The sequence below is a fragment of the Macaca mulatta genome, chromosome 15 (assembly GCF_049350105.2).
Source record: "Macaca mulatta isolate MMU2019108-1 chromosome 15, T2T-MMU8v2.0, whole genome shotgun sequence".
NCBI classification, from domain to species: Eukaryota; Metazoa; Chordata; class Mammalia; order Primates; family Cercopithecidae; genus Macaca; species Macaca mulatta.
In genome coordinates this window covers 100,523,541-100,539,011 of record NC_133420.1, presented here as the reverse complement: position 1 = coordinate 100,539,011, position 15,471 = coordinate 100,523,541, and the positions used below count along the sequence as shown (strand labels likewise).

The 15,471-nt window shown below is 44.2% G+C and overlaps 1 protein-coding gene across 2 annotated transcripts in view; it reads left to right on the top strand.

The window, feature by feature from the left end:
• APBA1 (amyloid beta precursor protein binding family A member 1) overlaps positions 1-15,471 on the top strand; it is a 221,025-nt gene that overhangs the window by 148,914 nt on the left and 56,640 nt on the right. For both annotated transcript variants that reach the window (XM_015117867.3, XM_015117865.3), the window contains exon 2: positions 4,997-6,269. In XM_015117867.3, the coding sequence (XP_014973353.2) occupies positions 5,067-6,269 (1,203 nt within the window). In that variant the 5' untranslated portion in view covers positions 4,997-5,066. The remainder of the gene's footprint in view (positions 1-4,996; positions 6,270-15,471) is intronic.

The window sequence follows — 15,471 nt, the reverse complement described above, 5'->3', positions numbered from 1 at the left end:
AAATTTCATATATATACATATATTTTATATATATAATTATATATATACATACATATACTTTTATATAATATATATATGGCGTGTGTGTGAGACAAAGAGAGAAAGGGAAAGGGAGAGAGAGAAAAAGCACAGCGGGCACAAAGGGAGGCTTAGTCGGGACTTATCAATCCCCTGCTTAAACTCCCCAGCAGCGTGCCACTACACTTGAAATAAAATCCACACCATTTACCATGATGTACCAGACCCTGCCCAGCTCAGCCCCTTCCCATCTCTTTGTCCCCATCACCCATCACACTGTCCCTTACTGACTCCACACCTGCCTGCAAACATTATTTCTGTCCTTGAACACAGCTGATCCTTTCTCACCTCAAAGCCCTTGCCCTCAGATCTTCACAAGGCCACCTCTTTCTTGATTATTCAGACCTCAACTCAAATATCTCATTCTCTGAATAATATCTACATAATGGCCCTTTCCTCCGTCATTTTCCATGGCATTAGTCTGTTGTATTAGCTTCATAAATTGTTTCCCTATGAAGTTATCTTGTTTACTTATTTACATAATTATTGTCTGCCCCTTTTTCCCTCTGCCCCCCACCCGATGCAATAGAATGGGGACTTCCTGAAAGCAGGGAAGCCTCCTCTGGCTTGCTCACTGTTCTGCCCCAGTGCCTCGAGCGTGCCTGGAGGCTGGCACCTAATTGACATTCATCAAGTATGAACATGGCCTGGAGAAGACAAGAAAGATTCACCAAAGAAAAGTTATAAGTTAAAATATGTCATGAATAGGGAGGGCAGTTAGGGCCAACACCAGGACTTTGGCTGTTAGAATGCAGGGTGCAGGGTGAAGTGTGGAGATAGACTAAAGGGGTGAAGCATCCCAAGGGCTTTTTGGCCAGGAATAGGACTCGAGCCCAGACCCCAGAGCTAGAGTGCAGAGATCAAATGTCAGGGGGCCTCCCTTACCAGATGTGTAACCTGGGACAATCCTAACCTTTCTAATCACTTGTTGCCTCATTTTCAGAAGAGCTGATAATTGCAGTACTCTTCATTGGCTAGTGTGAAGTTTAAACGCGTCACGTGGAAAAATGCCTAGTAGTACCTGGGACATAGTTAGCTAAGCATTTATACTGTGCCCTAGAAGGGAATCACTGAAGAGTTTGAGGAGTAAGGTTATGGGATTCAGATTTGTATTTTATAAAGATCATCAGGTTGGCAGTGGGGAGGATGGACTGGAGGGGGCTGATAAAGCAGAGTCAAGGAAGCAACCAGGTAGTGAAGACAGACCAAGACAAAGCAGTGGCAGCAAGGCTGATCCAAGAGTTATTAAGACAGTGGACTCTGGCATCAGTTTGAGGAGGGAGATAAGGGAAGGAGATGATTCAGTGGGTGGCTGGTGGTGCCATTTGCCCATATGGGAAATACAGGAGGGAACCCAGTTTGAGAGCCAGCATGGGAAGGGAGGGTGAGGAGGTGTGATTTCTTCAGCTGTGGCTGGCTGAGTTAAGTGTTATGGAAACTCCAGGTGGAACTTCCCAGAGAGAAAACCCCCACATCTTTCTGATCACAGTATAACCCTAACGTGATTAGCATTGTACTTATCAGTACTTAATAAATATTAGCACTTAATATTTGGTGTTTAAAATTTTTGCTTTTGAAGAAAATATTGTGAGAAACATTTTTGTCCACATTCAAGTTTTTTCCTTTTAGACTTCTATATGTAGAATTACTGGGGCAAAAGGTATGTTATCTTTTGAAGAATTTAATTCATCTTGCCAAATTGCTTTTCAAAAATTTCATCCCAACAATATACTCCCACAATAACCTGGGATTTTTAAAAAGCAGCTTAAATGTTTTTTATAAATACCACTCCCAAGTTGCCAGGGTATGGAGAACAGTCCTCTTGTGTGTAGGGATAAACCTAAGCATCAACTTCAGCTCCTTCCTTAAAAATTAACAATTGCCTTTTTGTCTTAGGGAAACTCCCAAAGTCAATGTCTGTTATTCATTAACATGTTGCAATACCACAACCCAAATCATATTCTTGAAAACACGATGATGTGTAAAATACAAACACTATATATGTAAATACTCCCATGAGGTCTGTGGATGGGGGTATAAGGAGAAGGCACTTAGAGAACAAAAAGTTCTGTTGTACCAAAACTACATTAACACTGTCTTCCACCACCCCCTGCCCCACCAGAGAACTTCCTTTACCACAGTTTAGTGGATATACACGGAAGGAAATTCCATTTCCTTTGAATCAATACATGGGTTATAAGAGGGTACCATTCACCAATTTTAACCCAGAATAAGCTAAAACTTCTTTTTAATACATACGTCAATAGATTTTCATCAAGCTAAAGAAGAGCCATTTTCCCTGAAGACAGCATTTTGGTCAGTTCCACATACGGTTATCACGAATTGTTGGTCATTCAGGTGCTTTCTGTGGTTTTTGTTACTGTTTTTCTTACACTGACCACATACAACTGAGACACCTCAGGGTAACAGAACCCAAGAAAGTCTATGATATGTTTGCTATCCTTTTCTGTGAATGCTCGCTTTGTGTTTATTAGAATTAGATTTGTACATTACAAAACCAATGTAGATTTAATGAAGATTTATCTGTTGTCTTTTTTAGAAAGTCCTTATGAAGGAAACTTGGGTACACTGTTCTTGTCCATGTGTTGTATTGAGTTGAATATTTGTTTTGTGTTTCTCATAATCCACTGGAGGCCATTTAACTCGGTGGCCTGCAGCAGCAACACTTGCCTCTTCTGTTTAGAGCAAGGGTCCCCAACCACTGGGCCGTGGACCAGTATCAGTCCATGGCCCATAGGAACCGGGCTGCACAACAGCAGGTGAGTGAGCATTACCACCTGAGCTCCACCTCCTGTCAGATCAGCAGCAGCACTAGATTCTCCTAGGAGCATGAACTCTATTATGAATTGCACATGCAAGGGATCTAGGTCGTGCACTCCTTATGAAAATCTAACTGATGGCTGATGATCTGAGGTGGAACAGCTTCAATCATTCCCCACCCCACCCTGCCACTGGTTTACAGCCTTAACCATCCATCAAGGTTTGAAGGGAGATTCATAGCTTTTGGAAGACTTTCTTACACTTAGTCCACAGTTGCTGTTCTCAGGAGTTAATGGGAGGAGCCCACAATTATTCAAAAGAGGCTGGGTCTAATTTGTATCAAGTGGGACTCACGTCAAGTAGGGAAGCAATAAAGACTGTTCATCTCTTGTAAATCATGATTCTTTTCTTCTAGTGAGCACAAATCAGGGGTGGATCCATCAAAGAATGGGAAGACATGATACTTTTGCTTGAATGTGGACTTGGTAGCTCCAAAATGGTCTCCTTTGCTATTGGGATGGTCATCAATGCTTGAAGGAAATTGCTGTGGTTGTGATGGGGGGTTTAGTAGTATATAATGCATCTCACTACTAGAGAGTCAATCAGATGTCCCTGGTCCTCCTGGGGCTGTCTGCTGTTATATTTAAGAGTTCACTTCCCATCCATTGTGTCCATTTGTAAGAGAGGCTCTCCAAAAGAACACAATAGCAAGTTTACACATACTGTTGAGCCTGTTTACCACAGCGATCTCAGAATCATAGTGGTCCTGCCTGTTTTGTTGTTGTTCTTTACATTCTTTGTGTCTATTTCTATACACTGCACCGATTATACTATAAAGCTATTTTGTGATAAGAAGAATTGAGAGAGACTGAAACCAAATCTTTCTCTCGAGCTACAAAAGTTATCTGAAAATAGAAAGAGACCTACCCATATTTTTTAAAAATTACACTTGTTATCCAGTTATAGCTATAATGGCAACTTATAAAACCATAGAATTTTAGATGTAGGTTATATGGGGAAAGTGAATATAGTCCTCCCTTGGTATCTGTGGGGGTTGGTTTCAGGACCCCAGTGGATATAAAAATCCATTATAAAATGGTATAGTATTTGCATATGATCTATGCACATCCTTCCATATACTGTAAATCATCTCTAGATTTCTTATAATACCTAATACAATATAAATGCTGTGTAAATTGTTGTTATACTTTATTTTTACTTGCATTATTTTTTATTGTTGTGTTGTATTGGATTTTTTTCCCTAATATTGTCTCCGTGGTTGGTTGTATCCTGGATGCTGAGTGCGCAGTAGGGAGGCCTGACTATTAGAAACCAGCTGCTGTGTAACATTGGCCTCTAGGAAAACGTGTCTCCTGGTCAAACAAGTTAGGGAAAGCCTGTATCCTGTATCTTCCTCCTTCTGGATATTAACAATGAAAAGTCAACTGTAACTCAGCATTTTCCAAACTTATTTGATTACAGAATCTTTTTTACCCTGTATAATAGCTGTTAACACCCTGCGTGTAGGAAATGAGTCCAGTCACACCATGGAGGTCCAGAAAATTAAGCCACTTGCCTGAGGTCACAGAGCAGTAATGACAGAGCCATGGCGGGACCCCACTGCTAGCTGATAGCCTCCCTCAGAATGGCTGCATACTTGTGTTGCCAGCAATGGCTTCAAAAGGTGTTCAAGATTATGTTTCTTTGAAATTGATTTAAAGAGTGATTTCTAAAGTTGTAGGATCCTAGTTTAATTTGGAGAGATTTATCTGTTAGCATATAGAAAATGTGTCAACTGGCCCATTCAATTTAGTAGTACTGTTTATTCAGATGCATCAGAAATGGGACCCGAATCGTATGCATGGTGGAGAACAAAACGTTCCTGAGGCGCTCAGTGTGAGGGGTGGGGAACGGAGAAAGCCAATAAGCAATTAAACAAGTAGATATGTAGTTACAAATTATGCTGCGTGCTATGTATGTGCTGTCAGATTGAGCTTAAATTTGCAGTCATTTTTTAATTGACCCAGAACCAAAGGAATCAATAGCAGTTGTTTTTATGGTTATCTGAATATTGAATATTCAGCTCATAACGACAGTTTGCACCACGTGACAGCCTCTCCCCTTCTTGTTTTTCCAGCCCAGTGGAGCAAAATGAGAGCGCAGTGAGCCAGGCCCAGCTTCTCTCCTAGCCATCCCCGACTCCCACCATGAACCACTTGGAGGGGTCTGCGGAGGTGGAGGTGACCGACGAGGCGGCAGGTGGGGAGGTGAACGAGTCGGTGGAGGCCGACCTGGAGCACCCCGACGTAGAAGAGGAGCAGCAGCAGCAGCCGCCACAGCAGCAGCACTATGCGGGCCGCCACCAGCGCGGGGGCGCCCTCGAGGACCTCCGCGCCCAGCTCGGCCAGGAGGAGGAGGAGCGTGGGGAATGCCTGGAGCGCTCAGCCAGCACCGAGAGCGGCTTCCACAACCACACGGACACCGCCGAGGGCGACGTGATCGCCGCGGCCCGCGACGGCTACGATGCGGAGCGTGCACAGGACCCCGAGGACGAGAGCGCCTACGCTGTGCAGTACCGGCCGGAGGCCGAGGAGTACACGGAGCAGGCGGAGGCCGAGCACGCCGAGGCCACGCACCGCCCTGCACTGCCCAACCACCTGCACTTCCACTCGTTGGAGCACGAGGAGGCCATGAACGCGGCCTACTCAGGCTATGTCTACACGCACCGGCTCTTCCACCGCGGCGAGGACGAGCCCTACGCTGAGCCCTACGCCGACTACGGTGGTCTTCAGGAGCACGTGTACGAGGAGATAGGGGACGCGCCGGAGCTGGACGCGCGCGATGGCCTGCGGCTCTACGAGCAGGAGCCCGACGAGGCGGCCGCATACCGCCAGGAGGCCCTGGGCGCGCGGCTGCACCACTACGACGAGCGCTCAGACGGCGAGTCTGACAGCCCCGAGAAGGAGGCCGAGTTCGCGCCCTATCCGCGCATGGACAGCTACGAGCAGGAGGAGGACATCGACCAGATCGTGGCCGAGGTCAAGCAGAGCATGAGCTCGCAGAGCCTCGACAAGGCGGCCGAGGACATGCCCGAGGCCGAGCAGGACCTGGAGCGACCCCCTACCCCGACCGGGGGTCGCCCCGACAGCCCCGGGCTGCAGGCACCGGCGGGGCAGCAGCGGGCGACAGGCCCCGCTGGCGGCGGCGAAGCAGGGCAGCGGTACAGCAAGGAGAAGCGCGATGCCATCTCGCTGGCCATCAAGGACATCAAGGAGGCCATCGAGGAGGTGAAAACCAGGACCATCCGTTCGCCTTACACCCCCGACGAGCCCAAAGAGCCCATCTGGGTCATGCGCCAGGACATTAGCCCCACCAGGGACTGTGACGACCAGAGGCCGATGGACGGAGATGTAAGTCGGTGCGGGTTCGGGCTTCCTCGGCCCCATGCGGCGGGAGGGAAGATGGCGCCCCATGGCCTTGTGTGCCCTTGGGTAGTGGCTTTATGGGAAATGGTCTGTGGGGAGGCTAATAACTTTTCCACCCTAAGCCTCAGAAGCAGGTTGCACCTAAACTCTCAAATACCAGCGGGAGAGAAAGTGTTGAATGCACTCGTCAGATTGTTAGCAGGATGGCTTCAAATCAGTGCTTCCCACACTGTGCCTGGAGGCCTTGTGAGAAATGCTTTCTTGGGTACATTGCCCTCCACCCCCAGTTTCTGATTCAGAAAGAGTGGGGTGGGGCCCGAGAATTTGTATTTCTAATGCCAAATAAAAAACAAGCCCTGATTGAGGAAGGGGAGACTTCCTTGGAAAGGATTATTGCAAAGGGGAGAAAGATACTGTTTCATTATAGGGAGGAAGGACTGTTGCGGTAGGAGAACCTCTGACCTTAAGATCTTTAAGGGTCTCTAGGGTTAGGAACAAGGGGGAAGTTGTTTTATAGGGAGGAGTAGCTAAGTAGAAAGAACGGGGTGTGTGAAAGTGGCGTGAAAAGGGTGGGAGTTGAATGTGCCGTGGATCAGAGAATGTTTCTACCTGAGACCAGCGTTTTCTCAGGAGTGGTAGTATGCTGGCCAAAGTTCACGCACCTGGAGGAAGGAGAGACCCTTAACCAAAGTTTGGTTAGCAAGCAGTTCAGCTGATGGTTGGTGAAGAAAGAATGGAAATGTGGAGGGTCTGCGTCTGGCCTTGTCATAGGTAAACAAGAGGAGCATCCCTATCCCTGTTCTAAGTCAGAGGAGAAGGAGTTTCCCAGAACACAAAAGGATGGGAGTATTTCTTCATTTTGTTTCTCTGGTTCTCAGGTAAAGTTCAATGTTGTCACTAACAAGTTCCTAAAAATGCTGGTCCCAGGACCACAATTTGAGAACTGCCTTAAATCAATCCCTTGAAGATTTGGGATGGGTAGTGTGCCCTCTTTGGAGGAAATCCTTCCGAGCCTTTTTCTGCCAGGGGTTTCTGCAGTTTTGTTTGTTTGTTTGTTTGTTTTGTTTTGAGATGGAGTCTTGCTCTGTCACCCAGGCTGGAGCTCAGTGATGCGATCTCTGCTCACTGCAACCTCTGCCTCCTGGGTTCAAGCAATTCTACCTCAGTCTCCCGAGTAGCTTGGATTACAGGCAAGTGTCACCACGTCCAGCTAATTTTTGTATTTTTTAGTAGAGACGGGGTTTCATAATGTTGGCCAGGCTGGTCTCGAACTGCTGGCCTCAAGTGATCCACTCACCTCAGCCTCCCCAAGTGCTGGGATTACAGATGTGAGCCACAGCATCTGGCCGGTTTCTCCAATTTTTTTGTTTCGGTTTGGTTTTTTGAGACAGAATTGTACTCTTTTTGCCCAGGCTTCAGTGGAATGGTGCGATCTTGGCTCACAGCAACCTCCACCTCCCGGGTTCAAGTGATTCTCCTGCCTCAGTCTCCTGAGTAGGTGGCATGACAGGCGCATCCACCATGCTCAACTAATTTTGTATTTTTAGTAGGGATGGGGTTTCACCATGTTGGCTAGGCTGGTCTTGAACTCCTGACCTCAGGTGATCTGCCTGCCTTGGCCTCCCAAAGTGCTGGGATCACAGGTGTGAAACACCCTGCCCGGCCTCTGCAGTTTTTTCACCCACCCTATGCCTCATTGTGGGCTTCAGTAGGTGCATAATTTTCACATCTGGTTGTATCAGGTCATCCTTCCCACTTCACAAAAGATATGTATTCTGTTTTAAACCAAATTGTGTTTCATTGTGAAGAGCTACACAAAGTAATTGATACCACTGTTGACATTTTCCATTTTTTAAATACCTAGGAAATGTTATAACATGGCAAGCTTAGGTGTCATTATCTGTTCAGAATACATCAGAAAGACTAACTTTTGCTCTGACTCCTTTGCTATAAAGATTCTCTCTGCTTCTACTCTCCCTTTCCATACTCTTGAATAATTTTTAAGCCTTTCATTTTAAAATGGATCTTAGAGTAAGATAAGGGTCAAGAGCTTATATTCAATTTCATTTAATTCTACATTTTATGATTGCACCAGGACGTTTCTCAATACATATCTTTCGAGTCAGAAACCATTATTGTAAGGTATTTGTTCATTTTACTTACACATAAAGAGCTATGCAGGTCAGAGTGGTAGCATTCACCTCCTCTTTAAGGAATAGTCAGCATTTCCTGTTAGCGGATTAGAAAAGGTTGGAAACCAGTAGGGAAGGGAACTTCATTTCTCTCCAGCAAGGGGGCAGCATTGGGTCAGTGAGTTCAGACATATCCTGTCTCTCTCTTTTCTAGGCTTCTGATTCAGTGAAAAACAGGTGCACTCACATGTAGAATTCTCCTTGACCTCCAGCTGTCTCCAGATTCCTCCCAGCTAGGAGGGATTGCAGCAAGCATTTTGCAAATGAGGTGGAAATAGAGCAGGTTTTCAAAAGTAGGGAGTTGGCAAAAGGCTGACTTCTGTATCCTTTTAGAAACCTGGAAAGCCACCAGAGGAAAAAGCTGCAGGCACAGTTGGTCCAGATGCTGGCCTCTTCCTTCAGCTTTCTCCAGTGCGCCAGCTCCTTGAAATGACCTGCTTAACCAATTGCCCCTGCAGCCTCCCAGTGAGCCCACAGCACAGCCTATGGTAGGGCTAGAGGCTGGCTTTTATTCATTTGAACTAGGAGAACAACTTAACTCTCTTGCATGCTGTTTCATTCAAAAGGTAAAATTAATTATAGAACGTTGTATGATGCTTTAGGAACCCACTATGTCAGAAATTCAGCTTGATGCTAAGAAATCAGTATGGATCACTGGGTTATGAATAGTTAATATGAAGTGAAACTGAAAACCTGTGCTTTAGAGTATTCCAGCAGTCATTTTTAAGCTATTTGTGGGTTGTATTTCATCTGTCATGCCATATTTATAGGAAAGACCTTCCTTTGCTGCCTCTGTAATGGTCTTATGAGAATATAATGATATTATATTCTGTTGATTTCCATCTCAGCATCAAAAAATATTTACTGAACACTCATTCTCCATGTACGCTGTTATAGAAAATGGAAAGGTGTTTTAAAGCCATGTGGCCTGAAGTCTGTCTGGGTGATACTTATTAGAAATGCAAGTTACTGCCCTTCCTTTCCAAACCAGAATACCTGATGTGGGGCTCAGTGATCTGGTTTTTTGTTTCATTTTATTTTATTTTGTTTTGTAAACTTTCTCTGAGATTCATGAGCATGTGAAAGATTGAGAAGTAATGATTTAAAGGAAAAAATGTATTATCTGGGCACTTTCCCCATGTCAGTGCTGTGGATATAAGATTTAACTAAATCTTTTATTAGCACAGATAAAGTTTTAACAAAAAGAGCTATCTCACTGTGATTATGGTCAGCAGACCTGGAGAAATGGTATTCTTACAAAAGCAGTATTTTGAGTATTTGCATTCTCAAAGTGGCAAGATCAGAAACTATAATGAAGCAAATAAAAGGAGACAAAAAAACCTGTATTGCCATTTGTCACCCACCATTGCTAATTGCTAAATCTGCTTTTAACACTACTTTTAATTCCCCCAGAACTTAAGCACGTTTTTCTTGGAGCAAACTGGCATTTGTTTGCTGGTGAGTTGTGTAGAGAGAGAAAACGGGATTGCTTTTCCATAAGAGTTTACTGAACACATCTATTACATGCTCAGCACTGAGAGAAAATAACTGTGTTCTAAACATTTGAAAAAATACTTAATGTGCTTTTCTTCTAGTAAGGGGTTTCTATTTTCTAAATATATGCTTGAGAAGTATCTCCCAATCCCCTTCTTGAAAAATATTGATAATGAAGACCTGTCCTTTTCCTTTTTTTTTTTTTTTTTTGTTGTTGTTTTGTTTTTGAGATGGAGTTTTGCTCTGTTGCCCAGGCTGGAGTGCAGTGGCGCAATCTTGGCTCACTGCAACCTCCACCTCCCAGGCTCAAGCAATTCTCCTGTCTCAGCCTCCCAAGTAGCTGGGACTACAGGTGCATGCCACCATCCCCATCTAATTTTTGTATTTTTTAGAAGAGACAGGGTTTGTGCCATATTGGCCAGGCTGGTCTTGAACTCCTGACCTCAGGTGATCCACCTGCTTCAGCCTCCCAAAATACTGGGATTACAGGCATGAGCCACCAAGCCCAGCCTGAAGACCAGTTCTGAAAACCCATAGCCTACTGATCTGTCTATAGGCAACAGAATCATTCAAGAACAGAGTCACAGTAGACTCAGGGAGATTGATGCTAGCAAGCACACGGTGTAAACTTGATGGTTTTGGCTACTTTAAGTGGTGTGGTATATAGCTTGAGATGATGTTTATCTCTTCTCCCTCCTAGAATTCCAGTAAAATAATAAAAAGCACAAACGCTGACAGAGGAAACAGTAACAGATGAGCACAACAAAATTTGACAACACGCAAGTGGTAACTGGCTGTGATGGAAGGGTTAGTGTGCCCCAGGATTTCCAGTTCTTTTATTTTTTCAAACACAGAGAAGACTGCACTTCCTCATCCTCTAGAAGTTAAGCATGGCCAGGGAAACGTGAGCCCTGAAGTGTATTGCTTCCAAGTGGGAGCAGCTAAGACCATGCTTTCTTCCCCGGTGGAAACAAACCCCAAAGCCTTATGTTAAGGGGGCAGCCTCACAAGATGGGTGTGCCCCTGTCAGCACAGGTCCCGTGAAACCACAATGAGTAGGGCTCCCTGGGACATGTATTCTGAGAGAGGAATCAACCTTTATCGTTTTAAGCCACAGAGATTTTTGGGGTGGTTTGTTATCACCGCACAGCCTGGTCCATCCTGACTAACACACTGATGAGGTTTCTGTTTTCTGTCTTCTGCCAAGTGTTTGTGAGGATGTGTGCAGTAGACACCCCCCCAAAAAGACTTAAGAATTTGAGGCACAGATACCTCAGGTGGCAGATATATGAGGAGTATGGCTGAAAACAAGAAGAGGATTATTTGGAAGCCTGTCACAGGAGACATTAAACTTCCTGGTGCCTTCTCCAACCCATGAAGCCAGGCGACTCCTCCTGTCCACAGAAGATGGGAGGCTTCTATAAGGAAAGGGTGAACCAGAGGAGCACTGAAACTGGGGACATGGCAACAGTTGGAAATGGAAACAAGGTACCTTGGGAAACACAGGGCCCACTAAGCAGCGAGACCCAGAGAATGCCTTACAACTCTTAGTTGTCAGGCTTAGAATCCAACCCACTCAGGACCCCTAGTCCCCAGCAGATGAGTGTATTCCTCTCTGAGGTAACAGGCCCAAGAGAAAATACTACAGATACTGATGTTTGGGGGTTTCCCAGTATACTACTTGGCTTTCCACCTGATCACCCCATAGTGACGGCTCCTGCATCATAAGCACATGATCTTCCAGTAGGCTTTTTGGGGATTTACTCTTAAGTATAAGTGAACAGCCAAGGATCACCAGACATTTAAAGAACATCTCTCACATCAAAGACAAAGACATAAAGCAAATGGAAAGTCACTTGGAGAAATCAAGGCAGCAAAATTGAGGAAATCTTCAAAACAGTAAAACAAGTATGGCAAAAGTAGTAGGAACAAAGATAAAACAGAAGGGGAAATAATGAAAGACCATGTCCTGGAGGCAAAGAACACAGGAACTTCCAGATTAAAAGAGTCTGCTGGGTACCTATCTAGAATAATGAAATAGAAAAGACCCACAGAAGTTTCAGAACTGGAGGGAGAAAGAGAAGATTGTACAGGCTTTCGAGAAATAAAACCAACAATGATCAGGAAACACAATGATGTTGGACTTTTCACAAGCAACACTGGACACCGGGGGACCTACAGCCAGTCTATCTTCAAGTCAGTGTGAAGGTGCAATAAAGATGTTTTCAGACATGCATGGTCCCAGAAAATTTACTTCACATGCACCCTTTCTCAGGAAACTACTGGAGGATTGCTCTTCTTGCATGGGAGCATAAGCCAAGGAAAAAGATGCAAGATCCAGGAAACAGGGAACCCAACCTGGGAATGCAGCAGAGAGAATCTCCGGGTGATGGGAAAGGAGATCCCAGGATCACAATGGTGCAGAAGTCCAGCCACCAATCCCATGTGGCCTGCTGCTCGCAGGGTTCCAGTTAGTCTCTAGAAAGAGTGGAACTGAGAGATTTCCTGATAAATTTATGCCACCAGGAGTTTTAGATGGTTTTAGGAGAGTTTGGCATAAGTTATTGATCAGTCCATAGAAGACTAAGCAAACGGAAAAACAATTCCATTATTTACCTCAGTAAAAGCAATTGTTATATTGGCAAGAAATGCAATAATAATATGCGTTGTAGCTCAGCAGGGAAGAGTATAGTCTTCAGAACACAAGCACTGAATATTGATTAACCAGAAATTGTAGTATTGAGAGGATGAGGGTGCATGTAACATGAAAGAGGTAAACCTTAATTGTTTGTAGTAGAGCCAGGAAATAATATCTAAAATTGAAAAACCAAGGTAAGGCAGTATAAACATGCTATTTATGAATATGGAAATAAATACCAGGGAAAAATGCTAGAAGAGCGGGACCATGGCATGGGAGGGAGAGCGAAGACTTCGATTTTTGCCATAAACTGCATGATATCATTTGACTTTTAAAATTACATTCATGTATTTCTTTGCTTTAATTGAAAAATATGCAAGAGTAGAAATCCTTTAGAGATGACTCACAAAGGAACCATCTCATGTTACTGCTTTCCTGGAGACACAAAGGCAAACACTTCTGTACATTTTGTGCACAATTTCTAAGAAACAACTGCTTTATTAACTATGTTACGTGGTAAGATGAGTGCACTAAGTTTTTAATTTCCTGCAGTGTTTGTGTTAAGCACACATACTTGCATTTGACTTACATGACACACATAAGAGTAAAGAAATAAAAAGTAGGTCAAGGCGGGAACTGTACTACTTAAGGTGAAGAACGCTAATTGGTAAATGAATTTACACCTTGAAAATGAAAAACCTGAAGAGTGCAGGAGCGGTGGACTTGATAGTGTGCTTAGTTTGGAAAGCACAGAACAGTTATGGGAAGGATAGCAGCAAGAATACTAACTGCAGTGGGAGCGATGCTTGCTGAGGTGAAATGTGATGCGTTCATTTCTCCTCGGGTTTGTATACTTATGTAGGTTAATGGTCTTTACTTCAAAAATGAAATGTTTTTGAGATGACTTCTTTTACCAGGGTGCATTTAGTGGCGCATTCTGCAACTTAGGATCTGCAGTAAAGTGTCATTTCTGTCCGTGGGGAATAATGCTCTAAGAGACCTTAGTTGTCAATAATAACAACAAAATGAGGCGTTTTTCTGTGAACTGTGAGAACCTAATGCAACTGGAGTAATTTTTTTAAAGATTTAATGATCTTACTGGTACACCTTTAAAATGAAAAGGCTTCACCTTGAAATCCCATTTGAAGAGTAAATGATTCATTTCAATCAAGAAAAAAAAACAAAAGGAGATGGGAGAATGTTTGCTTTTGATCTCACCACCTGGATTGGAAGTATTGCCTCCAATTATTTTAACTTGTCTTTAGAGTTTCACCTGTCAGTTCAGCTCTAGGCAAGACGTGTTGCCTGGCAGGTGTCTCCCCCACTGACATCAGACCATCACCACCTAGAAATCACCAGAGCAAAACTTGTCCGGTGATCTGCACACCAGAAGGCAAGTTCTCCAGTTACTTTGTGCTCTGTAGAATAAAAGAAAGTGATGGAGAAGATTGATCTTTTTTAACCCTCTGGGCTCCAATTTTTTTCTCTTTGCCTGACCCCTTTCCCAAGAGGAATCTTTCTCAACTTTTTTGATGGATTGTCTCACCAGACATTATATATGTGAAACTGTGCCAAGAAGTGATGGGACAAACAACATGGAAAGAAATGGACGATTTAGCGAGAGAGAATTTTGTTGTCAGTTTCCAGTTAGAGTTGCAGCTCATAGGCCACAGTTCGGGCGTCTGACATGCTTGCTGAATAAGTGTATGCTCAATCAACTGCCCAGTAGTCTTTAGAAAAATTGTGTCCTCTGCCCCAACTATGCACTCTTTAGAGACAGTCTCACTCTGTGACCCAAGCTGGAGTGCAAGGATACAATCCTAGCTCACTGCAGCCTTACACTTCTGGGCTCAAGCAATCCTCCTGCCTCAACCTACGTAGTAGCTAGTGCTACAGGTGCATACCATCATGCCCAGCTAATTAGTGTGTGTGTGCACGCGCGCATGTGTGTATGTGTGTGTGTGCATGTGTGTTTTGTAGAGACAGAGTCTTGTTATGTTGCCCAGGCTGGTCTCAAACTCCTGTCCTCAAGCATTGGCCTCTCAAAGTGTCATATTACAGGCATGAGCCACCATGCCCAGCCACTCTCATTTTTTCTGTGATAAGTGTACTGGGGCTGTATTGGAGAGGAAGGGAAGGTGCTGGGAGAGGAACAGATATATCATAGATAATTGAATTTCATATGTAACCCAGTTGTATCCTGGAGCCCATGTTGTCCTGGAAGTTATGAAATGTGATTTGAGTATAAACAGAATCATCTTTAAAATGAAAAATACTCCAATTACACGTGTAACTGGCAGCATGTTCTGAGTCCAAAAATGTAGTTTCTCAATCCACTTGTTTTGAAACAGTCTTCGCTGACTGCTTTCTTGAGAACAGCCATAAGAGAGGAGGATTTCTGTTTAGACACAGGCCTCTTCGCTCCCCTGAGGAGTTCCACTTGCAGTTTTTCTCCTGTTGTTTCTCATATTGAGACAACAAGCATTCAACTTGACAGGCCTAGCTGACCCCTTGGTCAGACCCTACCCATGGGATACCAAAAAGTAAGTAAATAAGTCTGGTAATGGATTGAAGGAGACTTGGAGCCAGTCTGAACATTTTGGCCCCAGTTTACCCAGAAGGAGTAGCTGAAAATAGACGACTTTTTGTGACCCAGGAGAATTATGAAATGTGATTTGACTATAAATGTGATCATCTTTAAAATGAAAAATGCTAAATGTCTTTATGCTTATCTGGACTGGCCTCTACTCCATGCTTGTAACCTCGCGGATCTCGCCTCTATCCAGGTCACATTCCAATTAAATAAAGTCAGGGCCTCGCTCTCTAAACAGATTTCAAGGCCCCAGACTTCTTGATTAGAGCC